The 27,298-nt window shown below is 39.9% G+C and overlaps 1 protein-coding gene across 50 annotated transcripts in view; it reads left to right on the top strand.

Annotated features, from left to right (window-relative positions):
- The window catches only part of Trip12 (thyroid hormone receptor interactor 12), a 126,244-nt gene extending 102,320 nt beyond the window's left edge, over positions 1 to 23,924 (top strand). For 49 of the 50 annotated variants that reach the window (XM_087566395.1, XM_087566394.1, XM_087566391.1 and 46 more), the window contains 13 exons: positions 480 to 607; positions 1,332 to 1,483; positions 3,612 to 3,754; positions 4,651 to 4,807; positions 6,518 to 6,616; positions 12,626 to 12,740; positions 13,011 to 13,165; positions 14,197 to 14,361; positions 16,997 to 17,161; positions 18,739 to 18,852; positions 19,336 to 19,430; positions 19,677 to 19,780; positions 20,343 to 22,392. In XM_087566395.1, the coding sequence (XP_087422521.1) occupies positions 480 to 607; positions 1,332 to 1,483; positions 3,612 to 3,754; positions 4,651 to 4,807; positions 6,518 to 6,616; positions 12,626 to 12,740; positions 13,011 to 13,165; positions 14,197 to 14,361; positions 16,997 to 17,161; positions 18,739 to 18,852; positions 19,336 to 19,430; positions 19,677 to 19,780; positions 20,343 to 20,539 (1,789 nt within the window). In that variant the 3' untranslated portion in view covers positions 20,540 to 22,392. 50 annotated transcript variants of the gene reach the window in all.
- The last annotated feature ends 3,374 nt before the right edge of the window (positions 23,925 to 27,298 follow it).

The following is a 27,298-nucleotide window of genomic DNA, read 5'->3' as shown; positions in this document are numbered from 1 at the left end:
TTGTAGAATGCTTTGTTTTAGAATTCACATTAAATTAATGGCCCAATTTTGAGAGGAAAGGAAGAACCTAAGTCCTACATTTGAACTATGAAAGCCCTTCAGATATTTGGTGATTATATAACTGCCTCATTTTGTCCACTAGAAAACATTGATTCATTTCGCATCTGTTCATGGAGTCAAAATGGTATCCTATTAGAGTATGTACTGGTTTGGCAGCTCTGAGTCCTGTGACATTCAGTTGCAGCCTTCTAGGCTACTTTTAGTGTCTGCCTCTTACAGACAGAAGAGAGCCATTTCCTGAGAAGACTTACTTGCTTATTTACTGTTTTCTTTTAGGAAGATAAACTCTTGGTAATTCTCTGAATCCAGATAGGGAGAAAACTCTGTATGTTTTCTGTGACTTAGACATTATTAGCTCTGTTAGATAGTTTGCACATTTAAAGTCTGCATTCAGTTTTCATGCTGTCATATCCCCTTAGGTACAAGCCTGTGAGAGAGGATGAAGAAAGTAGTAAAGATTGTGTTGGTGGCAAACGGGGGAGAGCACAAACAGCTCCAACCAAAACTTCCCCCAGAAACGCAAAGAAACACGATGAGTTATGGCATGGTAAGGTGACACACCGAGGGAAGCTGACTGTCATCAGGCACTGCCCTCTCTGCATTCCTGCCCCTTAACTGATTGAGAGCTCCAATACATTTTGGTATAATTAAGAAATAAATTGCTATAGAATGATTACTTTTAGTTAAATGTTTAATTTTTAAATATCTTGAAAATAATAATTATCTATAAAATTAAAACTGAAATTAGCTAGGAATTTCTTTTTTAAAGATTTATTTATTTAATATATGTGAGTATAGTGCTGCTGTCTTCAGAGGGCTTTAGAGCTCATTCTAGGTTTGTGAGCCCCCGTGTGGTTGCTGGGAGCCTCTGGAGGAGCAGTCAGTGCGCTTCCATCTCCTCAGCTCTGCAAATTCTTATTTCCATTTCTTGAAGAATTCATGGCTTCATGAAGGGTTATATGTATTCACTAAAAAAGACATTGGTGGAGGCTGTATTTGATGACCAGCAGACTCTCCCTTAACAGGACAGCTTGCAGAAAAGCTTGAGTTATTTTTCTCCTGTTTGTTTGGCTGTGCCTGTTTGGGGGAACATGAACATTTCCTATGCCTGAGTGTTAATGTACTCAGGGTCAAAAGGGAAGAAATGTCTGTTTAATATCATTGAAATACTAAGAAAATTAGCACAACAGTTTCACATGCTTTTAGCTATTGCTATTTTGATCACCTGAAATTTTGATCAAATTGAAACTGAAACTTTCTTTATCTTGTAGATGGAGTTTGCCCATCAGTAGCAAATCCTTTAGAAGTTTACCTCATTCCCACACCACCAGAAAATATCACCTTCGAAGACCCATCCTTAGATGTAATACTACTTTTAAGAGTTTTACATGCCATCAGTCGATACTGGTATTACTTGTATGATGTGAGTAATGTCTCCTTATGAAATCCTGTGCTATCTTACAGTTTCTGTTCAGTAAATGAGTTTTCTATTATGCTTGAAATTCATATATACAGTGATTTACAATGAACTCACCTGTAGAACATTCTTGGGTTAAGCTTTTTTTTTTTTTTTTTTTTTAAAGAAATAACATTTTGTTCTAGTTATGGTTTCTATTGCAGTGATTAAATACAATACTTGCCTGTAGCCCAACCTTTTCTTCTTTTTATGAGAACACTGTTGCTGTCTTCAGACACAACATACTGGCCTTGAACTCAGAGAGATCTTTGTATCTCTGCTTGTGAGTGGTAGGAGTAAAGGTATGTACTACCAAGCCTGGCCTCCTGCAGCCCAATCTTACAGAGGCATTTTCTTGAGGCTCGCTCCTCTCAGATGAGAATAGCTTATGTCAAGTTGACATAAAACTAGACAGCACAACTGACCCCATGTCAACTTGACACAATGGTATATTCCTATATACCACACCATTTTTAATTCTTATTCATTCCCAAGATTGCATGTTAACATCACAGTATCAAGTAACCATAAAATCCCACGACCTACAAATTCAAAAACACTAAATGTTCAGTGTTTTAAAAATGCTGCGTGGCAGTTGTGCATGCCTTTTAATCCTAGCACTGAGGACTCAAACAGTGGATCTCTGAGTTCAAGGCCTAGAGAGGGTTCCAGAACTGCCAGGGCTACGTGGAAAAATGTACACACCAGGAAAGAGAAAAAGTCCATTCTTTTTAAGAATTTAAAATCTTTAAAAAATATAAAAGTTAATTTAACTTTAGTTATATCTAAAGTTTAATATCTCTCGATTGTGGCCACCTGTTGAAATGAAAATTATGTTAAATGCTTTTCTTTCTTCAAGAGGGAAGAGTGAGGACATAGTCACAGTTTGAACAAAGTAAAACCAAACTCTTAACAGTGTAAATAACTCAGTTTCCCAAATCTGGGATTCATTTAGATTGAGTTCCTTTAAGAGACTTCGGTCATATCTCTGGGCTGGGTTTATCTGCAGGAAACACTGAATGTTTTCTATGTTCCACTGCACTGCACTGCACTGCACTCCACTGTTGATTCTGTTCTTAGTGGTCATTCCATGATTTTGGCATCTTCAAAATTTTAGGGCCTTCTGAAACTGGGTTATACTTTCACAAATGGCCTCTCCTCAGCAACTTGAGTCTTGCCATACAGTGCCAAATCTCAGCTACTCTTCATGACCCCTCGTGCCTTCAAAAACAGTAACACTGGGTGACTCTTACACTACTAAATTCAGCTGCCAGCTCAAGGTACAGCCTTGATCGCCTCTGGAACACAGCTGCTGTGTGCTGCTTACTCTAAGGAAACACTTCCTCAGACTTCCTCAGAAGAGTTCACCCCGGTGAACTCTTCATCACCACTAATTTCTCAGTTCTACCTTGCCGACAACAATTGTCCCAGTAGCCTCATTGGCACTGTATCTTGTTTATGGAAGCTGAGTCTTGAGCCCTAGCTGACAAAAGCCACAGCTTTCTTAATTCAAATTATGCAGCCAACCCCATAGTCTGTAAGAGTCTCTGAAAATTTCCCTCTGGAATTTCACAAGCTGGTCTACATTCTCTGAATCTCTCAACATTCTTATCCTGTACACTGCCACAGCACAGCTCACCAGGGTTTGAATGCTCAATGGCTTTTCCCACCCAAAGTTTAAAGGTCATTCCACAGTCCCCTCAAAGACATGGCCAAGGTCTATCACAGCAATACTTAAAAATCCTAGTACCAATTTCAATTAAAGCTCTGTTGCTGTGATGAAACACCATGACCAAAAGCGAGTTGAGGTTTTCTCAGATAGCTTGGCATAAGTCCAGCCAGCACACATTTTTTTCATGTAAAGATTTATATTGAGTAAACAGTTGAATACCTACCTCATTTCTTACTTATATTGTATGGGAAGAGTGAAGGGGAACAACTTTTTGAGGTTTAGATGCAGGAATTTTCAGAAATAGAAATCACCTTTGAGGGACTGGGTATTGTATGTTTTTTTAAAAAATAAAAACACATGAAAGTTGTGGACCCACCCATTTATGGATATAGGGCGTGATCTTGAACTTATTTTATTTCACAGAATGCGATGTGCAAGGAGATTATTCCAACTAGTGAATTTATTAACAGTAAATTAACAGCAAAGGCGAATAGGCAGCTTCAAGATCCTCTAGTAATCATGACAGGAAACATCCCAACATGGCTCACTGAGCTTGGAAAAACCTGGTAAGACAGTCCTTTGATAAACTTGTAAATATTAGCATGATGTTGGTCTTTATTATGACTTGTGATAGAAATGACATAGTTGACTTGTTCAGCCTTAAAATACTTGACAGCTTGTTGAACTCACTGAAGGATATTTGATTGAGGGAGTAAAGTCCTTTGCCTTAGTAAAAATGGTACTGCAGATGTATAAGTGCTTGTTTTTGTTGTTTGTCTTTTTAACCTTTTCTAAACTAGATGCTATAGACCAATTATGGTAAAATCAAGTTAGAAATATGTGGACTCGGGCTGGTGAGGTGGCTCAGGGGTTAAGAGCACTGACTGCTCTTCCAGAGGTCCTGAGTTCAATTCCCAGCAACCACATGGTGGCTCACAACCATCTGTAAAGGGATCTGAGGCCCTCTTCTGGTGTGTCTGAAGAAAGTGACAGTGTACTCATAAATAAATAAATCTTAAAAAAACAAAAAAGAAAGAAAGAAATATGTGGACTCACCATATCTCTATGGTGTGACATTGTACCAAACAGATTCATGTTGACATTTCAGGAGCTTTTCTCAAAAAAAAAAAAAAAAAAAAAAAAAAAAAATCAAGACCTTAAAGTCACTGTAGGAGTGTCTTAGGAGCAAGATTCATTCTTGGCAATGACTTTGTTGTAGTGCTAAGCCTGTGGTGAAATCATCAAGTAGTAAAGTAACTTTTGTATGTGGGATTTCAGGAAGAACCAGATATGACATTGCAGTGGTGCACCCCCACGGGCCTGTCCACATGCATAAGACCTTTTAAGAGGAGGTCTTGCTAGGAGTTTATGTTAAAAGTTGTATTCAATATAGATTTTGTTGTTTTTAAAAATGTCTTCTGATTCTCACCTAGATGGTAAATTTGTATTTTATCTTTTATAGCCCATTTTTCTTTCCTTTTGATACCCGACAAATGCTTTTTTATGTAACTGCATTTGATCGGGACCGGGCAATGCAAAGATTACTTGATACCAACCCAGAAATCAACCAGTCTGATTCACAAGACAGCAGAGTTGCACCTAGATTGGATAGAAAAAAAGTAAGTATTTTCCAAGAGTATTTATGTTATCTTTCCAAATTAAAGGCAGGACCTATTGTGCCTGTGGAGTCACAGCCTTCACTTGACCCTAATGTCTGTACCTGAGTGTGTTTATCCATGTGCCTAGAGGAAAAGGTATTCGATGTCTCCTTCAGGTGGAGGTTGTGAGCTACCTGGTGTGGGGGCTGGGAACCAAGCAGCAAGCACTCTTAATTGCTGATCCAATCATTCTATCTCTTTAAAAAAAAATCACTCATGTGTTAGTGTGTTTTCCTATGAGCCTCTTGAAACTCTAGTTTTTTTTTTTTTAAGTAAACATTTCATTTAGTTACCATGATGTTTATTAGCACCTTAATTTCTTCCTTTCCATATTGGAAACTTGTCAAATTATAGTTTCTCTTTTAAAATCAACTCTGGTACATTTTAATCCTTTAGCTGCTAATCTATTTTGAGCCAGTCCCAGCCAGCTCTAGTGTTGCTGACTTCATTTCCCATGCTTCTCTAATCGTGGCTTGGCAGCTGTGCCTCAGCCATTTTCATGTGAGACCAATCCTAGCCTCTTGACCTCCACTCTGTGTGTGGATCGGTGGGTGGGGGTTGGCAGTTTTTCAAGACAGGGTTTCTTTTGTGTAGCCCTGGCTGTCCTAGAACCCTCTCTCTCTCTTGTAGACTCAAGAGCTCCACCTACCTGTGAATGCTGGGATTAAAGGCATTTACCATGACTAACCAGCATTGTTTGTTTTTGTTTTGTTTACCTCTTGAGGATTCCATCAACAGCAATGTGGCCATGTTTGAAAATGACAGGACCTTTATCATCCTCAATCTCACTAGGTGTATTGTAGCAAGGGCAGTTCAGAGTCTAGAGATTTTTCAGCTTCTAACCCTTCCCTGTCACCTTTATACCTATTTCTCTGTCATTAAAGTATAAATGTGCCCAAGAAAATGTCATGTGCTGGATCCATGAATTATATTAGTGTTTGGCAAAATTAACAAAGATCTTTTCTTTTTTAACTTGAATTTTCTAAACTCAACCATAGGTAATCTAGCTTTCTTTCATATATCGAGAATATATGTTGTGTGACAGTTTCTTGGGGAGATACAATACATACCTGTCTACTTACCTCAGTTAGAGAATCTACAACAGAACAAAGTACAGATACCACCAAATCAAACTTTGGTGCAATTTGGTGAACTAATAAGCTTTATTGGGGTTACTTACAGGAACACAAATGACTTAAGACAGCATTGTCACCAAAACTCTGCTTAGCATGGAGCACACTGCACAGCCTGCGGGCAGCTCAACAGGTTTCAGAGATCCATTCCAAGCACGTCAAGCAGTTGATCTAAACTTCCTCCAGGCAGTTCAGCTGGTTTCTGTTCTCCTGTCAAGAGTGCTCCCTGTAGCCCTTTTCCTCTGAGGGTCTATGCAGCTCAGCTTGTATGAGTCTTGGCAGCTCAATTCATCTCAGAGTCACTGTGCAACTCAGCTTTACTTTCCCTGAGAAGAACTCTCAGCTTTTTTTGCTTCCTCTAGCATTGAGGGGCTTGGTGAATCTGGTCAGTTTCAGGGACTTGTTACTTTTTCCTTTCTAAGGATGTGCTTAAAGAAGTAATTTTTCTAGCAGTTGGATTGTTTTGCACTGCAATAAGTGTTTGTTACCTGTTTTGTTCAGTGGAGCATTATTTGTTCACATCTATTTCCTTTGTTAGCGTACTGTAAACAGAGAGGAGCTACTGAAACAAGCCGAATCTGTGATGCAGGACCTTGGTAGCTCTCGGGCCATGTTAGAAATCCAGTATGAAAATGAGGTAAGTTTTGGACTCCTTGATGGTGTTTTAACTTCTGCTTTTGATAAAGTGTCATTTGTGTTTGTTGTACTGTAAAAATTCTGAAAGGCATTGGGGAATGTAGCTTAAAACAAGAACTTTCTCTTTAGTGCTATGTTTTAAGTTCTCCATTTTTTCAGAGGTTTAAATGCAAAATAAGAAGCGGGAATTTTCCTGGCATAATTGTGCACATCTTTGTATAATGTTCATGAAGTGAAAGGATATTCTAAGAATCAGTAATTCAAAAACACTTGGAATGCTTTTTCAATCTCAAGTTTATTGATAGAGAATATGGGGTACACCATAAACTTGTTCTAAGAGTTAACATAGGCACAGTCTGGAGCTACTCCACCATGGCAAGTGAGGACCACCTTCCTCTGTAAAGACTGCCCTGGCAACCACTGGTCTAGTTTCCTATGTTGTTTTGCTATTTTTATAAGCTCATAAATAAATGCATTCATGCAATAATGTGACTGTTGTGTCGCTCTTTCATTTACTGCCATGCACGTGAACCTCATTCATGTAGGGCGCACCAGTTTGCTTTTTTTTTAAATTTTTCAATTTTTTTTTCTTGTGTATTTTATCTCAAAGATGGCTTAGTCACTAGTTTTGGGACATTTGTGTTCTTTGTTTTTTTTTGTTTTTTTTTGTTTGTTTGTTTGTTTTGACTTAGAGACATTGTTATAACATTCATACCCAAGTCTTCCTGTAATAAATATACTTGTTCTCTTTTTGAATAAATGTCTCAATTCTAAGTCATTTGGTAAGATGTTTTAATTTTATTAAGGCGTACTTTATACTAGTAGTGTTTTCAATTTTCTCATTTTCCCAGTTATTTATGTCAGAGTCTAATGTTTTATGCTCTTGGTGTTACTGGTTTTTCAGTTAAATTGTTGTACTGACTTAATAAATTAGCACTCTCCTTGCATTGAGAAAGTGGATCACTTTTGGATGGCTTGTTGTTGGTCACTTACCATTTTGGAGAAGATACTGACACTTGCTCCTTGCAGTTTGGTTTGCTTTGCCACTAAATTAAAAGTTCTGGATTTGTATCTTTTTTCAATGTCTTGCCATTTCCTTCCAGTGTATCATTTATCTAGTCTGTAATTCTTATGTGTTTATATTGTAATATATTTTCCATGAATGACTTCAGATTTAAATGTGTATTTTAGCTCATATTAAGTGATCATTTCACACTAATTTTTATATGTAGAATTGAGTAATGCATTCAAGAAAGGGTCCTCTCCCGCCATTTTCTTTTTGTTTTTGAGATGAGGGATTACCATGAAATAAAGAGCAGCCTTGAACTTAGTATTTTCCTGCTTCAGCCTCTTAAGTTCTGGTATTACAGGTCGTTGCCACCCACACTTTATTCTGTTTAACTTTATTACTGTTGTATATGGCTGTGTGGGCATATATGTGTCTGTGCACCATGTACCATAGTGAGGGTCAGAGGGCGTCCTTGTGGAGTCCTCCTCTTCTGTCTGTGGGGTCTGGGGATTGAGTTTAGGTAATGGGCACAGCAGCAGCAGCAGGTTCCCTTTACATAGGAGCCATCACTCTGGCTCACAAGTGAAATTGTACTGGGATGGGTGGCATGCTCATTGCCACGTTCATGTCACTATGGCAGAATGAAGTAGTTATGGTGGAGTCCACGAGGTTCAATATGGGTTTAAAATATTTTCAAAAAAATATTTGTAAAGTTCGAGGCCACAATAATCTGAAATGATCTATAATCAAGGTTTTGAGCATCACAGAAAACAAGATCCTCTGCATTATTTTCCTAATTTCCAGTAATAAATGGAAGTAAAGGAAAAGTATTATTTTCAAAGCCATGATAACAAAAGTCAAACAATGGAAGAGGAATTTTAACAAAATAAACATAATTGTGAGTCTTAGTCAATTTATATTATATAGGAATTAAAGTGAATTAAAGCATTAAAGGAGAACCCCACCATGTTACTGGCACAATACTGTACACATTCCCACTTTCTTCAAACTGAGCAAAATCTGTGCTTCATGTGTAGACATGATTATAAACTTTATGTGGGCTGTGCTGTTAAACACAAACTAAAAGAGGCATGGTGATACATTTCTGGAACCTGGCAGAAGTTCAGTGCCAGCCAAGGCTCTGTAACAATGCATTGTCTCAAAATAAAAAACATCACAATGCTACACACATTAAAAAATGAACACTAACAGCTGTGAGGAAGAAAAACAAGGTTAGAAGACTCAAAACAGAAACCAAGATGGCATAGGAGTGGGGTAACAAAGCCAAATAAAGTATCTAGAAAGAGACTCTAAAATTTAAGTTAGTTTGATTCTAAAAGGTACCAAGGCAATAAAGGAAGAAAAATGAATGACCTTGTGAAGAAATGGTGCTAGGAAAATGAAGTAGCCTACTTAAGGAAATACATAAGTAAAAATGTACCTGTGGAGTAGTACTTGCTGTGCAAGCCCGATAGCCTGAGATTAATCCTCTGACCCCCATCCGTGCATCTTGACACAACAGATAACCTCTATTTGAACTCATACTCTTGGTATTTTGAAGTGCTAGGGCCATCTTAAGCTACAGATTGGACCCATATTCAGAAAGATTTTTTTATGGTCACCAAAGTCTGAAGTTTGTATCATTTTTGTACATCTTGAAATATTATGCAAGATGTTGCCCACTCATTTAACAATCATTCTTAGCTTTTATACATTAAAAAGCAGGCAGGGGACTAGCTGAGTGTGGCCCGGGGTAGCTCATATTCCTATCTCATAGATGGTTCTGTCATCTGTGACTGAGAATGGTTTAACTTTTTCCTGTCTGGTCTTTATTTTTTTTTAAATCTTCTTTTGAGATGGTTTTCATTAGGCAAAAAAGGCAGTGTGCTAAAAGATTCAAATAATGCTTTTTTTTTTTTAATTAACTTGAGTATTTCTTATATACATTTCGAGTGTTATTCCCTTTCCCGGTTTCCGGGCAAACATCCCCCTCCCCCCTCCTCTTCCTTATGGGTGTTCCCCTCCCAACCCTCCCCCCAATGCCGCCCTCCCCCCCATAGTCTAGTTCACTGGGGGTTCAGTCTTAGCAGGACCCAGGGCTTCCCCTTCCACTGGTGCTCTTACTAGGATATTCATTGCTACCTATGGGGTCAGAGTCCAGGGTCAGTCCATGTATAGTCTTTAGGTAGTGGCTTAGTCCCTGGAAGCTCTGGTTGCTTGACATTGTTGTACATATGGGGTCTCGAGCCCCTTCAAGCTCTTCCAGTTCTTTCTCTGATTCCTTCAACGGGGGACCTATTCTCAGTTCAGTGGTTTGCTGCTGGCATTCACCTCTGTATTTGCTGTATTCTGGCTGTGTCTCTCAGGAGCGATCTACATCCGGCTCCTGTCGGTCTGCACTTCTTTGCTTCATCCATCTTGTCTAATTGGGTGGCTGTATATGTATGGGCCACATGTGGGGCAGGCTCTGAATGCTTTTCTAGGTAAAGGCAAAGCTCAGAGTTTTTTAAATTCACTCAGTCTCCACTGCTTTGTTGCTATTTTCTTGTGTGAAAAATGTGGATAATAGAAGTGCAACCTCAAGAGTTGTAGCTAAGTTCATATGTGTAAAGAGTTGAAACATTGTAAGTATGCTATAAATTTAGTAATTTTGTTTACAGTAATACCAGTAGCCACTTAAATATAACTGGAGTCGTTGCTTTAACTTTTCATTAAACTTCTCTTGAAAAACTCTCAGGGCTTTCAGTCACCAGAGTAAAAATGTAGAGGTCCAGAGAAGGTATTACGTGGCAGTAATCCAGGTTACAGTAGAACTGTCAGGTTCTGACAGGTCAGTTGGAGATTCCTAAGACAAAGGCACAAAAGGGTGTGACAAGTGATCTGTGTAGTTGCCACAAGAATGAGGTATTCACACAGGGAATTGAGTTTTGCCAGCTTAGTGGGAGAGAGAGGGACACTTAAGGACAATTTTCCAGCAGATTGGAACTTTAGTGGTAAGTGACAAAAACCAATGCTATTGTGAAAGTTTTGGAGACAAGAGAACTGGAGGATGGCAAACTGGAGGATGGCAGTGAGTTTAGAAACCCTTTAGTATTGGTTTGAATTTTTTTTTTTAAATCTCCCCTAATCATAGTTTTTGCTTAGAGGATGTGATACTCAGATTTCTTATTTGTAAGACTGTAACCCAGGGCTGGTGAGTTGGCTCAGTGGATAAAGGCACTTGAGTTTGATCCCTAGAACTCACATGATGAAAAGAGAAATGTCTTAACACAAACCTGAAACCTGAACACTTGGATTGCATATGTGAGTATTCACACACGCACATATAATAGGCGTTAATTAATAGACAACTGTAATTAAATTGTAATTACATGAGTTCAGAACAGCTTTTCATGGACTCTGCTTAGGGTTAAGGTTTGAATTGCTAATGTTCAGTAGTTCAATAGAAATCAATAGTTTATCATGTTCAATGGGTTCTTCACTATTAACTCTGACAATGGTTCTGGGATTCAAACTTCATTTGGAAAATGTGGGTGGGCACACTCCCCTTCCCCCCAATCAAGTTGCTAGAATGACTAGCAAACTAAAATATGTAAAATACTTAGAACATTGCCTGGCGTATAAAAACATGTTAGTTTTGTGTGAACCTTGAGATGAAAAGACTATTTTAAGCCAAGTTGTTACTTTGTTATTGCTATTGTCTAGTTCTTATATTTGTTTATTTGAGATATTCTACTATCCTGTTTTTTTCTCGAATATCATATTTTCTTCCCTTTAAAAGATGGAAATTATGCCAGACCATCTAAGTAGCTGTACATTTAGTAGATACATTTAGGACACTCCTGACCAACTCCCCAGAAGGGAGTTGGTTTGGCTTTGGTGGATAGGGCATAGTCTTTCAGTAATACCTGTGGAATTTATTTAATTCTTTTAAGTTAAATCCATTTTACTTTTAGAAATAACTATTTAAGAGAAAGTAATCGACTGTTAGGATTTGTACTCAATTTGGGATAATTTTATGAAAGAGAAATGGCTCTTGATTACCACCTCGTGGACAACATGTGCAACTGCGTGTCTAGTTTTTCTTCTCTCCCTTTACTCCAGTGACTGGACATGAACGGAGAGCAAAATAACAAGGTCTTTACCTACCGTTATGGAGGGTTTCTCTAGTTTTAGAAAGTTTACAGATTTTTGACACATTTGGGCTCGCTCGTGCGCTCGTTCATGCGCGCTCTCGCTCGCTCTCTCTCTCTCTGTCTCTCTCTCTCTCTCTCTCTCTCTCTCTCTCACGCACGTACACATGTACAAACGCACACACAGCCACACATGTTAAAGTGCAACTATCATGGGATCAAGGTGACTAGAGCTACTAGTAAGTTAGGAAAGAGCAGTAGGAGTCAAGGTCAGTGATGTTGGAGAGCAGGGATCATCATATAAGATGTCAGGCTATGATAAAAACTTGTATATGCTGTGATTTGAGTGAATAATAAGTTTATTCTTAAGAAATGTCACTGTTAATATGTAGGGTTTAGGAACAGTGGTGTTGAGATTTCTATTAATATAGAATGTCAGACTCTAAGGCAGTCAAAATAATTCTACATCTAAAACCAAGTATGTAATGGAGTAGTGTTAAAGCTCTGAAATGTCATAGGAAAGAGACAGGCTAGCTGGAGGAGGTTGCAGAGCTTCTCCTGAGATGGTTTAGGGATGATAATTTCCTTAAAGAGAGAAAAAGAAACACAGACAGACATTGCAATGGAAAGATACATAACCACAGTAGGAATTTTGAACTGTAGAATCAGAATGTTGGGGCCAGAAGGAATGATAAAGGGTTTCTAGTACCCAAAAATACCTGTTCAGGGTATTTTGGAAAATAATTTCTAATGCTTTCTAGCAAACACATGCTTTTAGCATCCATGTCACCAAGAGGTTGCCATGCAAAAAAGGCACCAGAATTTCTAAAACTTGAAATGATTCATTCTCCTTTTATTATTTTTCTAGGTTGGTACAGGTCTGGGGCCAACACTGGAGTTTTATGCACTTGTTTCTCAGGAACTACAGAGAGCTGACTTGGGTCTCTGGAGAGGTGAAGAAGTAACTCTTAGCAATCCAAAAGGTAAGGTGCTGCTGTGAGTCAGTCAGTCTGTATTACTCAGATGAGGTAAGGGAGCCCTTCCACCAGGTAGTCTCTGCTGGGGGCCGGGTTCTTTGCCTTTCATTTGTTCCCACCCTGTTTGTCATTTACCCAGTGGAAGGGTCTTCTGGTCCTGGAGACCATTGGTTCAGTTTTCTGAATGCCAAGTTCCGTAATGTTCTTAGTTACCGGGCTTTGTTTTGTTTTGTTTTGGAAAATTCATCTGAAGTGTGGTACTTGCTCGTTTTACAGGAAGCCAAGAAGGGACCAAGTATATTCAAAACCTCCAGGGCCTGTTTGCGCTTCCCTTTGGTAGGACAGCTAAGCCAGCTCACATCGCAAAGGTTAAGATGAAGTTTCGCTTCTTAGGAAAATTAATGGCTAAGGCTATCATGGATTTCAGATTGGTAAGTTTAGGATTGTTTGCTTATCTGTAGTTGTACAGTGTTCTATGAAAGTACTTTAGTCCCATGCACTCAATGCTTGTTTTTGAGCACTGCTGCTCTGTTCTGAATGTGTGCATGAACTACTTGAAATTTTTTGTTTAAAATGCCAATTCTGCTTCTGTAGCATACTTTTAAGGTTGTCCTCTAGTCCACATAGAACTCTTTCAGTAGCCAGGGCCCAGAGTCAGGCAACATAAGGATGACATTAATTTTATTTTTATATGATTCAGTTTGACATTTTTAATTTGGTAGGAAAACCATGAGCATATAGGTAGTAAACTCGTTGAATATCAGAATACTCTTGTGAAAATCAACTAAGTGATCATATTTATGGAGGTTTGAATATTTCTGGACTTTTCTTTATTTCCTCTTCTCACGTTCTCTGAGATACTTTTATCATCAGTATGGGTAAGACATTTTCATCTGATAAACCCACAAATGTGCGTTCTCTTTAAAAAGAGGTGCACACGCTTCATTGGTTATTTTAGCAGTCTCAGTCATTTTAATTTTTTTAAGTAAGTACTTCATTTTCCTTTCTCTGATTTCAGAATATTAAATATGTAAGAATTATATTGAGTTGAGTTGATTCAAAATACAATTCTACTGAGGAACACTTTAGTGCTAGAGGCCCTCATGGAAAATACTTTATGGATATTGTATATTCATCGTTGGTGTTCTGTTTTGTGTGTTGGTGCTTAAAAAGGCTCTTTAGTTTTCATTCTAAAATGTTGGCAGAAATTTGGGCACCAATTTATGGCTCTCCATTTCATGTAAAGAGAGAAACAGTTCCTAAATTATTTTTCCTTGGAGGGAGATTATTTTACCTTTCCAAATGACCTTTTATAAAATACCTGTTAAAAGCTTTTTTTTTTTTTTTTGGAGCTGGGGACCGAACCCAGGGCCTTGCGCTTCCTAGGCAAGCGCTCTACCACTGAGCTAAATCCCCAACCCAAAAGCTTGTTTTGACAAGTATGTTACATGTTCCCTTTCAGGTGGACCTTCCGCTTGGCCTGCCCTTTTATAAGTGGATGCTGCGGCAGGAAACTTCACTGACATCTCATGATCTGTTTGACATTGATCCGGTGGTAGCCAGATCAGTGTATCACCTAGAAGACATTGTCAGACAGAAGAAAAGACTGGAGCAGGATAAATCCCAGGTAGGTCTGCTGGAGAGGTCCAGGGGATTAGATTAGTTCTTTGTTCTAGAGTTGTCAGGTTTGTTAAGTGAATGTGTTTGATTGGGTTAATCTTATAGTAATATTTAATTTCTTTTTTATAATTAAAAACATGTGTCTGTATACAACTTGCATGCAGTACCCTCGGAAGCCAGAAGGGGACATCAGATTCTCTGGACTTTATATTCCAGGCAGTTGCTGGCCTGCCTCATGGTGCTAGGAAATGAACCCAGGTCCTCTGCAAGAGGAACAAGTATTCTTTTTTATTATTAACTTGAGTATTTCTTATTTACATTTCGAGTGTTATTCCCTTTCCCGGTTTCCGGGCAAACATCCCCCTAATCCCTACCCCTCCCCTTCTTTATGGGTGTTCCCCTCCCCATCCTCCCCCCATTGCCGCCCTCCCCCCAACAATCACGTTCACTGGGGGTTCAGTCTTAGCAGGACCCAGGGCTTCCCCTTACACTGGTGCTCTTACTAGGATATTCAATGCTACCTATGAGGTCAGAGTCCAGGGTCAGTCTTTAGGTAGTGGCTTAGTCCCTGGAAACTCTAGTTGCTTGGCATTGTTGTTCATAAGGGGTCTCGAGCCCCTTCAAGCTCTTCCAGTTCTTTCTCTGATTCCTTCAACGGGGGTCCTGTTCTCAGTTCAGTGCTTTGCTGCTGGCATACGCCTCTGTATTTGCTGTATTCTGGCTGTGTCTCTCAGAAATCTACATCCGGCTCCTGTCTGCCTGCACTTCTTTGCTTCATCCATCTTGTCTAATTGGGTGGCTGTATATGTATGGGCCACATGTGAGGCAGGCTCTGAATGGGCAGGTCTCTGTTTTAATCTAGGAACAAGTATTCTTTAAGCACAGAGCCATCTCTCTATCCCAGCAATATTTCATTTTAATAGAGAGGGGCTAAATATTTCTATTAAAATGTGTTAATTTGTGCTAATAGATAATTTCACAATATACCCTCTGTGATTTAATAAAAGCAAATAGATGTCTTGTTCCAAATAAAGTGCTAGGCTCAATTCCATCCTTTCCTCCCTTTTTCTCTCCTCTCTCTCACTCCCTTCCTTCTTCCCTCCTTTCCTAGACAAGGTCCTACGTATTTCATAAATTCTCTATGTGGCCAAGGATTACCTTACATTTCTGATTCCCCTGCCTCTAAATCCCAAATGCTGGAATGAAAGATGTTTGTCACAGTGCCAAGTAAACAACCAGCTGAGCTATATCCCCTGCCCACTTTCTCCTTGTTTTATAAAACATACAAACGGGGCACATTTTCCAAGCATTCCACCACACAGATACCTAGGCCCTTAAGCTGGTAGAATAAATTCTTACAAGATAAATGGGAATGTAGTCAAGTTTGATCTCATATAAAAGCCAGAGAAAGTAACAGTGCATTTTCTTTAAACATGTTCTGGGTGTATCGCATGTTATAGATGGCTGTGTGATCAGGGGGAAGAGTTTGGATCGCTTTAGTCTATGACTGGTTGTATAGAGACAGGGTTGTTTTCTTTAAAAAAGTGTGTATAAAATCATAGGTTTCTTTGGGACTTTTTATATGCACCATTGGAGATTATAACTACCTAGACTCTTTTTTTTTTTAAATATATTTATTTTGTATAAGTACACTGTAGCTGCCTCCAGACACACCAAAAGAGAGGGCATCAGATCCCATCACAGATGGTTGTGAGCCACCATGTGGTTGCTGGGAATGGAACTCAGGACCTCTGGAAGAGCAGTCAGTGCTCTTAACCACTGAGCCATCTCATTAGCCCCTAGATTCTTCATGAGAGCAAACCTCCAGTATTCCCAGTGTTTCTCTCCCTTGACTTTTATCCCATAATAACCTCCTGGTTTGCTTGTCCATAGTCCTCTGCCTGATTTCATGAAGGACAGTTTCAGAGCCTCCTAATAGATCAGTGTTAATTAGATGGCCTTCAATTTCAATGGTACTTAGTTTTTTGTGTTTGCCGTCGATCCTTACTGGTTTTTTTGTTTGTTTGTTTTTTAGAAAAAACATTTTATGTAGACCTTTTAAGTTGTGGGCCTAGTAAAAAATACCTTGGGTTTGATGTGACTTGACTGTTTTGAAGCTTTTTTTTTTTTTTCTTCTTTTCTTTTCTTTTCCTCCCTGTAAAAGAGACCCAGAAGTGAACACCTCTAGTGTGTGCCTTATAGGGAACGGGGAAAAGTAATGGAAACATTACTAGGTGTAGTACATTATCTATATTGTTTTCTACATGTTTTACTCTTGGGTATATACTTAGATTGGTCCATCAATATTGACCTAGAATTTAGAAAAATTTGTTTTTATTTTGTTAAAGCTTAACAAAAACATGTAAGGACTTTCTTTAGTATGTGATTTGAGTGTGCTTACAGGGAACAGTAACTTCTCAGTATGGAAAATATCTCAGCAATCTTGTTTCCTTTCACAAATATAATTGTATCTTGAGGCTAAGATTATTTCCCTTGTGACTCCTGTGACTTACTTAATATGTTGAATATGACCAAAAATTTGTAACTAGGCACTAAAGGAATCGTCAGTTGTTAAAGGATTATTTTTTATAAGTACAATATAATTTTGCATGAATTTTCCTGTTACTCTCTTCCCATTTAAGACCAAAGAGAGTCTCCAGTATGCATTGGAAACTCTCACAATGAATGGCTGTTCAGTGGAAGATCTGGGATTGGATTTTACGCTGCCTGGGTTTCCCAACATTGAATTGAAGAAAGGAGGGAAGGATATTCCAGTTACTATCCACAATTTGGAAGAATACCTAAGAGTATGTATTGTCTTTTTTTCTGTGTGGTCTTGGGGTGTAGGAGTTTGTTTGCCGTGGTCCTAGGAGGAAAGGACTTAAACTTCGTTCCTTAGCTTCTGCCTGTGTGGATCTTTTCTAAAGACCGCACATACCATTGGGACTACTATTGGGAGGTCCTTTTATTTAGCCTTTGTAAGTGCCTGTGTGCTTTGTAGAGAACATACAAATATTTTATGCTAAAACAACAGAACACCCTAAGAACTTACCCTCTCTTCACACTTTGTCTTCCCTCACAATTGAGAAGACCTCACAGTGCAGAAAACGTGTTTGTGTTAAAAGCTTACCGGTTCTTTCTCCACACCACGTGTGATCTTGACCCATCTTTAAACTTGATTGAATACAGTGCATTACACCACAATTTTCTCCTTTTAAGAAGAAACACCTGTGGGAAGGAGTCATCACTTGTTTGAAGTGATTGTAAGCTACTTCTGTTCACCAGTGTGGAGGAGGCTGCTCGCACTATTCCTCACATAATGATCGGTGGAGTCAAGCGAGAGCACTCATTTTGAATCCATTTTGATTTTAGTTACTTAACTTGTGTGGGATTTAGAACTCTTAAAAATGTCAGCTCTAGTCTCTTTTATTTTCCTTAAAAACAAGATAATATCCAAGATTCTTGGCTCCCCAGTAGTTCTGTGCATCATAAGCGGTCCCTTTGAGTAACTCAGCAGGCGATCTACCCATGTCACCTGTCCCTTGTACCATCTTTGTGAAAGCTGCTTCTCCAGCTTAGCAACACAGTATGTGTTCACATTCTTGCTTTTCTAAAATACTGTGTAAATTGTTTTAAAACAGTAGTGGTTTCTTTCATGTATCTGAATATTCTCTGTACCAGCAAATTAACCTGTGCTATTGGTGGCTCAGTAAATTTAGAGCCGCTTTTTCTGACCACATTTTCTCCTGCATTTCCAAGCTGTATCTGTTTCTAGGATTAGGTACTCTGCAGAGGATGGGTCTCAGACCGTGACAGGATTGAGAAGTCAGCACTTCACATTAAAAATGTGGCCAGTTGCCCATTAAAGATCTTGAAATGTTATTCTTTAATTTCAGTGACATTTTAATCTTTTGGGACATTGCCTTTGGCTTCTGGTAAGACAATGTGATTCTTTTCTGGAGAAAAGGTTTTCTATGAGTGAAATTTTAAAACATAGTGTAAAAATGCATGTGGTAGGTAGTTTTGACATTGTCTTACTTGGCCAATCCCCAAATTCACCTGACTGACTTTTTACTGATAATAGTGTGGAGATTTAATAGCTTTTTCTTTTTCCCTTTGATGTATTTTGTTTTTAGGCAAGTTTTTTTTCTGTATCCTGGCTGTCCTAGAACTTGCTCTGTAGACCAGGCTGGCCTCAAACTCATAAGAGATTTGTCTGCCTCTGTCTTCCTGAGTGCTATGAAAAAGGAGTGTACCACCACTTAGCTTAAGAACCTTTTAAGTCAAAGTGATTCTAGAAAGTCATTTATTATACTTTGTCACATATTAAGTAGTTAATAGATTTGGGATCGTGTTGAAGTTTTAAAATGACTTCTTTTTGCAGTTGGTGATATTCTGGGCACTAAATGAAGGTGTTTGTCGGCAGTTTGACTCATTCAGAGATGGATTTGAATCTGTCTTCCCGCTCAGCCATCTTCAGTACTTCTACCCAGAAGAGGTGAGCAGCACAGCTAAACAACACAGGACCACTGTTGTCTGTGAGGTCACCACAGCAGAACAATAACCCTGTTGCTTATAAACTACCAGTCTATAGGATTTTGGAGTAAGGGCTTGGAGTTTGGGGAAGGCTAGGGAAAAATCTGATTAAGAAAATTGGTTAAGGGGGTTGGGGATTTAGCTCAGCGATAGAGCACTTGCCTAGCAAGCGCAAAGCCCTGGGTTCGGTCCCCAGCTCTGAAAAAAAGGAAAAAAAAAAAAAAAAAAAAAAAAAGAAAGAAAGTTGGTTAAGTAAGGGAGTTCTGTTGCGGGGAGATAGAGTCTGTGTGAAGTATAGCAGCAGGATTCTGGACCAGGCTGGGCTGTGCAGTGTGAAGGGGCCTGGTGGGGTTGCACACTGGAAGCCATGCTCTTAGACAGCTACTGTCACCCAAGCCTGGGGATTATTTCTATACTAATTTGTTTGCCTTATTTCATCTCATAGCTGGACCAGCTCCTGTGTGGCAGTAAAGCAGACACTTGGGATGCAAAGACATTGATGGAATGCTGCCGGCCTGATCATGGCTATACACATGACAGGTAAATATAGACTCTACTTGTTCTCCCCTTCATAGCTAGGTATTTTGTGGGAATTTTTTTCTAAAATTGTGTATTATTAAAGTTGTTCCATTTGGATTTCAGCTATAACAAAATAGCTTGTAAAATGTGTTGTAATGAAAGTATATCTGAAAGTTGATATCATTACCAGTGATTATAAGTGAGGTTTGGTATATTAACAGTTGCATTTTAACACAAAAGTAATTTTGTTCTCCTTTTTTGTTTTAGTCGGGCTGTGAAGTTCTTGTTTGAGATTCTCAGTAGTTTTGATAATGAGCAGCAGAGGTTGTTTCTCCAGTTTGTGACTGGTAGCCCACGATTGCCAGTCGGAGGTGGGTAGTGTCTGTGTTTAGCCTTTGTGAATGAAACATCACTTGTCTTTGGAGACCGTCCATTACTTGGTGTGCACTATTAGTTATTCCACCACCATTGTTTCTGAGCTGCCAACCTGATTATGTAAAGAAGTAATAATGGCAAGGAAATCCAGAGGCTGCCTTAACAGTTGCTAATGGCCAGGAATATTGTTTAGATAAAATTCTAGAGTTGTCATGTTTTAAATTCCTGGTTAAATTAGACTAGATTTAAAAATAAGTAAAATGAATCTACTTTGGGTGTTTTTGTAAATTTTTATTTTGTGTATGGGTGCTGTGCTTGCCATGCATATCTGAGGCTAGAAGAAGGTGTTGGGTCCTCCTTGGCCTGGAGTTACAGAGAGCTGTCAGCCATCACATGGATGCTGGGGATTGAGCCCGGGTCTTCTGGAAGAGTAACCAGTGTTCTTAACCAGTGGGCTATCATTAGGCAAAGGGAGGAGTGGTTTGTGTGGCCATATTGTGGTGGTAACAGCATCTAAAAAAAATTAAGTAATTTTCTGGAACTTTTTCTCTTAATTAGGATTTCGGAGTTTAAATCCACCTCTGACGATTGTGCGGAAGACATTTGAATCAACAGAAAACCCAGATGACTTCTTACCATCTGTAATGACTTGTGTGAACTATCTTAAGTTACCGGACTACTCGAGCATTGAGATAATGCGTGACAAACTGTTGATAGCAGCAAGAGAAGGCCAACAGTCATTCCATCTTTCCTGATCACAACAAGAAATCAATGTCTGCCTGTTACAGCAAAAGAAAAAAATCATGATTTCTTTTCTGTGTCACCTGAGTCAAGGAAACATGTTCCTCCCTCTTGTTGTAGGAAAACGGCTTGCAGATTTAAATTCATAATGGCCCTGTGGACTTAAGTGATCAGGCCCTAAAGCATTGTTGTGATGAGGTTTCTTTAGCAAGTTCTTGTTTAAATTATCATTTATTTGATGAGTGAAGTTTTTAACTTGCTTTGCTGTGTGAAATTTCAAAGGGATGTTTTTTCAGGCTGGAACAATAAATGTCGCTGTGCAGTTTAATTCTGGGCTGTGTGTATCCATCTAGCTAAGTCTGCAGTTTGTTTCTTCCAAAGACAACTCTTGTACATAAGTACAGTCGTTAAACTCATGTGTATTTGACAACTCTAGTTTAGTAAAGGGGTTCTGTGTGCCTTCCACCTGTCTCTAATTTTCTTTTCCCAGTTCATTGCTGCCTCTGTAGTTCATACAGGTTTGGTGTTTGGTTTTTGTTTGTTTGTTTTGCTTTTTAAATACAGCACGCACAGTTTCATTAGCCCTGGGCCTTATCCTGTGTTGATTCAAATTAAGATACAATCTAAAATTCATTGAATTGAAATATATTCTCAATATAACTCAGCCTTTGTAACTAGGTAAGTAGGCCTTTCTTATAGCTTAGTTTTAAAATAGTTACAGAGCTCACTTGGCTTTCTGCCAAGTGATACACTAGGTCTGTTTACATGGTGTCTCCATTGTCCTCTAGAAGGAGGAAGGAAGGCTCATTCATGTTTTTCTGCATAGGTTAAAAGGTCCACAGCTTGGGCTGGTCGGTATTTATTATATGGCCAAACCATTTTGAATTGGTGTAAAGTTTTAAATGAATTAGTTTTTTTTTTTTTCCCCCCGTCTTGGTGTTAAAAAAAGATATTTTCTCCTCCCTTACTCCTGTTTGTTTCTGTTCTCAGTCTTTATTTCACTCTCGTCTTCTCCCAGGGTCAATTGCAGACAAACCGTCCAGCCTTTGTCTCCACACAGATCAAAGCACCTGTAAGCAGTGCTGTCCATTTGTTTGTGTTCTCATTTCTCAGATCTGCAATAATCATCAGGTTAATGTTTCTACTTAAAAATAAAACAGATTTGCTTCACCATTTTTGTTTATAGTTCTGTGCTGTCACACACGCCCCCCTGTCTAAGCGCTTACATTACAGTGCAAGTGAGTCGTCCTGTGGCCACAAGTCACGCCATGGCGGTCTTGCTGCTGTTTACAGCTACTTGAAGAGCATAGAATTCGGAAAGGAAGTGGAAGCAGATCTGTTTCTTCCTGAGGCTCAAATGAAGACTAGTAAACTTGAACTCTCTGACTTCATTAATGCACCATTAAAAAACAAACAAACAAACAAACCAACCTGAACTTTGAAGAAACTAATTGTACTGACATAGAGCTGCCTTCTTTATTCTATCACCCAAAAGGAAGGTAGTGGGTTGGTTTACCTGTTACTGTCATTCTACACTGACCTTGTCTTATGTGTAAACATCCCTTGCTGACAGAAATCTCTTGACAGTTTGCCCAGTCAGTGGGGAGGAGTTGGGCCAGGAGGTCTCTGCTCACAGAGGCTTGTCAATGACCAATGGGACTTGGAGGGACTTGGTTCTGCAGCTTCCCTTAATGGCTATGGGGTTTGGGCCCCTTTGTCTCCTGTTCTCAATGTTTTACAAACAGCACAAAGATTTTTGTGTGGAAATAGCATTTCCCCCCTCACTTTTTAAGGATCTGTTAAAATGTAGACATCTGTATAAAACAAAGTGATGTTTCATATTAAAGTAATATGTATTTCCATTTTACACCTGTGGTGCTGGCAGATTGGCTTCATTGATTCCTTGTATCTATTCAATGGTTTTTATGGTTCTGACGGGAATGTTTGAGTCTACAGTCACTGAAAAAGTTTGCTCAATATATGGGTCCTGTGGTTGGTTTAGAGTGAGAAAGATCCCGCTTTAAAGCACTCTGAGCCAGAGGCCTCATTGCACACTACGGGTGTGTACACTTGGTTTGCTGTGACTCCACTGGTCTGATTCAGGGACTTAGCAACAGGCGTGGTTGGTGTGCTTTTAACACTCAGTCATTCCAGTATTGTCAGGATGTACCAAAACCTCTTCCTGGTCCCAGGAGAGTACACTGCATTCTAGGTCTAGGTGGCAGGAGATGTCGTAGCCCAGTTGAAGCAAAAGCATTCGATATAGCCACCAACACTAGGGAAGCAGTGAGGAGTTTTGTGTCTAACTGTTGTGAAACTAGGTACACCTCAAGAGGTGTGGTGTAGCCAACGGGTGCCTTCTGGTTCAAGAGTGACTTCTTGGGCTTCTTAAATGTGAAGGGCAAGGACAGAGCAGCTTCTGCATCTCACAGGCAGATTGTCCCCATCCCTTTCCCTGACTACCAGGGATCCTCCTGTCTTTCCCCCCCCCACCCCACCCCACCCCACCCCAGCACTCTGCAGCCATGCCTAGATTTGATTTTTATTTTTTTTTTAATGTGGCTGGTGAGCGATGACCCCATGGGTCCTTGTGGCTCAAGCATCAACCCCACTGAGCCATCTCCCAGCCATCACCAGTGGTGTTTTCTCAAGTTCATTTTGTTTTGAGATTCCTTTTTCATTTCTTACCAGTAAGTACAAGTTCAGGAAATAGGAAGGCTAGCATTATTCCAAGAGCAATTTGTCAAGAGTGATATGTTTGGGAGAAAAAGTGCATTAATATGCCTAGTCTTTGCTTTACATTCTGGGTGTTTTATTAACAGAAGTGGCTTCCATTTCTTTTACGCTTTCAGTTTTCTGACCCGTTTTGTTTTCCCCATTGTAATGAGCATATTGTCTTGAACTGTTTTGTTTTATATGATTCTTTTGAAAGGTGTTACATAGGTGTTAGGTTTGATGCTGCAGTAGTGGCATCCACAGTAAGGCGAGAGAGACCTAGTGACACGTCACTGGAAAGTCTCAGTTGCCTAGACAGGTAATAGCCCTGGCACAACCCACAGCAGTTAACAGGGTCAAAAAGTTGGCATATGCTAAGAAGTTCAAACGAATAGTTATTAATGCAAGAAGAACTTTCTTAGTGCTTACAGAACTTGTTCTCTATTAAGGACATTCTTCAGCAATGCAAGAGGGAGTTTTATTTTTACTACAAGCAGACTCATGACCAAACTGATAAGCAACTGCTGGTCTCTGTAAAGTGTTTTCTTTCTCTTTTGATCTGAAACATTTATATAAACTGCTGGAATAATGGAACTTCAGACTACCAAGTGTGTATGTAAAATTGCATCAATACCCTGACTTCCTGAGTATATTTTTAATAAACAGCATTATCCTTCGTGGTTAGTTTTGTTACATTATGTACAACCAGAGGGTGTTTCCTGAAGTGTGTGGATGTTACTTTGAAAAGCTACTTCTAAGTAGCAGGGATGATCTTAACTATTGGGGGCAGGTTGTCTAGAACACTAGGAGAGCACTTACCTTTGACTGGAGCAATCACTGTTAAGAGCTTCTTCTGTGCATTGGCGAAGCCTTCGTGTCTTTGGAATTGTTGAAAGACAATGTGCAGAGACAATAGAGTCTCCTGATAGGGAATGCTTCAAAATCACTGTCCTTGGCTACCATGGCTGTCTGTTCTATTCACGACAATGGGTCTATTTCTGAAACACTAATCTAGGTGGGTAAGGGAGGGGTGGACACTTTTTCCTATAAAAAGGCTAACACAGTAGAGGTGAGAGTTTGCAATGTGAAGTTATCTTCCTGGCTCTGCTGGGGACTGGGGAGCAGCCCCTTGGGGTTGAAGTACTTCTGGGAATTGGTATCAGCACATTAATGGACTTTATAGATGATGTTTTACTGTGTGTGGGTTTGTACCCACAGAGGCCAGAAATATCAGATTTCCCTGGAGTTAATAGGTGGTTGTGAGCCACACGACGTGAATGCTAGGAGCCAAACTAAGTAGCAGAGGCTGATCTTAACAATATTGGGGGCAGACTTCCTATAACGCTAGGAGAGTGCTTACCGCTGCAAGAAGAGTTTGTGTTCTTGAATCTCTCCAGCACCGATCTTTAAAGTAGTGGCAGTTGTTGGGGGCCATTTAATAGAGAGCACAGTATCCCTTTAGAAGCCACTGTACTTGTGTGCCAGGTCTAGGGTGTGGTATGAGCAGCCATGCAGGTCTCATGCCCCTCTTTACTCAGGCCGTTCCCTGAACTAGGCTAGGTGTATAGGCACGAGGTGATTCAGTTCCCTGTCCTACTTCTCCCAATTTATGTAAGAAAAACTGGGAGGTCAGTGCTGACTGACTGATCTTACCTTCCCATGTGGGAATCTGCAACTCATTCCTCAAAAGTTTGCATGAGATTGAAGGTGACCTAGACAGAGGAGGTCAAATTAAGGAAGGGGGTTGGTTTTACTATACTCTAAAGGCGGGGAATCCATTGCCTATTTTTGACCTGGGATGTTATCCCTATGGTCTTCCTGGCTCTAGGGCCACCTTCCCTTCAGTATTTAGTTAATTTTCTCATTGTTTTGACAAAATGTCTGACCAAAGCAGTTTAGGAAGGAAGGATTTATTTTGGTTCATGATTTAAGAAGAGCTATAGCCCATCATGGTGGGTGGTGTGGTAGCAGGATTGTGTACCATTGCAGTCGGGAAGGAGAGAGATGGTGCTGATCTGGCCATGCTCAGTTCACATTCTTTTCCTTCTGTCCAGCTCATGGAACCCAGCTGTCCACAGGAAGGCTGGGTCTTCCCTCCTCAGTGAGGCCTTTCTGGAAGCACCCTCATAGGTAGGCACAACCTTAGGCTTCCAAGGTGATTTTGGACCTCTTCAATTTGATAAGGTTAATCAGCTTCTGTTTCGCTCCGAGACAGGTGTGAATGAATTTAAAGACCATTTAAGTAAAATTGGTATGAAGACTCTTGAGGTCTTAAGATTTGTCATCTAGGGTAACATCTCCAGGTTCTGACAGCGTTGTGGATACACCATTCCTTCACTGTGTTATAGACAAGGCTCACAGAAGTGGGGCTCAGAAACTCTCTGACTTCTAAGGCGGCTATTTTTCAGTGTTATAACATCTCTCAGAGCTGCCTAATCTGGGTTCATGTGGGTCTGAAGGTTAGGTAATAAATATGAAAGAACACCACTGGTGGTTAAGCAGCTTGGCCCCTGAAGCATTCAGTAGAAAAGCTTTCACATCGGGCTGAGTATGTGACTCCGTGTTGAGAGGCTGTGATTTCTGTATAATATCGAGGGGTTCGTGCTCAGCCCAGTGTTGCTGGGGAAATGGAAAAAGTAAACTGCCGCTTCCCCACAGCCCTTGGTTTATGTGGTTGGCAGTATTTTTTAAAATTCTCAACCTACGTTAGCACAAAAATTATTAAATGATTGAAATGTTCACATTTCTCCCAAATGTTTTTTTTATTATTATTATTACATATATCCAGGTACAGAGGTGTATTCTTGCAATCCCTGTGCTAGGAAGACTTTCGTGTTGGAAGGAGGATTTCAAGTTTGAGGCCAATCTGGGTTATCCAGCCAAGGACCTGTGTCAAAATAAGCAGTGATCCACATACAACAGCACTGTAGTTTTAAAGCTTGGATTCCAACATAAGCTTTGCATTAGAGTACTCCTTTTTTTTTTTTTTTTAAGATTTATTCATTTATTATATATAAGTACACTGTACCTGTCTTCAGATACACCAGAAGAGGGCTCTCTTTACAGATGGTTGTGAGCCACCATATGGTTGCTGGGAATTGAACTCAGAACCTCTGGAAGAGCAGTCAGGTGCTCTTAACCACTGAGCCATCTCTCCAGCCTGCATTAGAGTACTTCTGAATCTGCTCCCCAAACATCGACAGCAGTGAGGAGTGCTTGCTGAGCATGTGCGAGGCCAGAGTTAGATCCCAACACCCACGTAAAACACTGAGCATGCTCATGCGCCTGTAACTCTAGCTCTGAGGATGTTTGAGACAGGAGGATTGCTGGGGATTGCTGGCCCCTGGAGTTATTTGAGTGAGACATCGAATGGTGGGTCCTGGGAGCTAAACCTGGGTTCTCTACCAGAGCAGCAAGCATGAGTGGCTGAGCATCTCTCAGTCTCTTGTTAAAAGTCTTGAATTTGGGGGCTGGAGAGATGGTTCAGCAGTTAAGAGCACTGACTGCTCTTCCAGAGGTCCTGAGTTCAATTCCCAGCAACCACATGGTGACTCACAACCATCTGTAATGGGATCCAATGCCCTCTTCTATGTCTGAAAACAGCTACAGTGTATCCACATACATGAAATAAATAAACGCTTCTTTAAAAAAAAAGTCTTGAACTTGGCAGGGAATTGAGGTCAGATGAAGGTGGTTCAGAGAGAGAGAGGGAGGAGAGAGAGAGAGAGAGAGAGAGAGAGAGAGAGAGAGAGAGAGAGAGAGAGAGAGAATATGAACATGCCACTTCCATGGCCTGAGGGGTCTGCTTAATATTTGAGAAGCATATTTAAATATTCAGAGACACGTCTCTGTGGCTGCGAATCACTTAAAACCAAGCCAGAAAGAAGCTATTATGTTCAAGGGTTTGGTTACAATCGGGAGTTTCAGGTTAGTGACACTAGTGGGCTGACTAGGTCACATCAGTTCTGAAGGTAGGTATGTGTAAGTCTTCTCACATAGAGTGTGATCTTTTCCCCTGGGCTGTCTGCTTTCTTCAGTGGTAGATTGGTGGAATAGCA

This window comes from Rattus norvegicus, chromosome 9 (assembly GCF_021556685.1).
Source record: "Rattus norvegicus strain SHRSP/BbbUtx chromosome 9, alternate assembly SHRSP_T2T, whole genome shotgun sequence".
Taxonomy (NCBI): Eukaryota; Metazoa; Chordata; class Mammalia; order Rodentia; family Muridae; genus Rattus; species Rattus norvegicus.
Note: the sequence above shows the minus strand (reverse complement) of the source record. Positions and strands in the feature narration are given on the sequence as shown.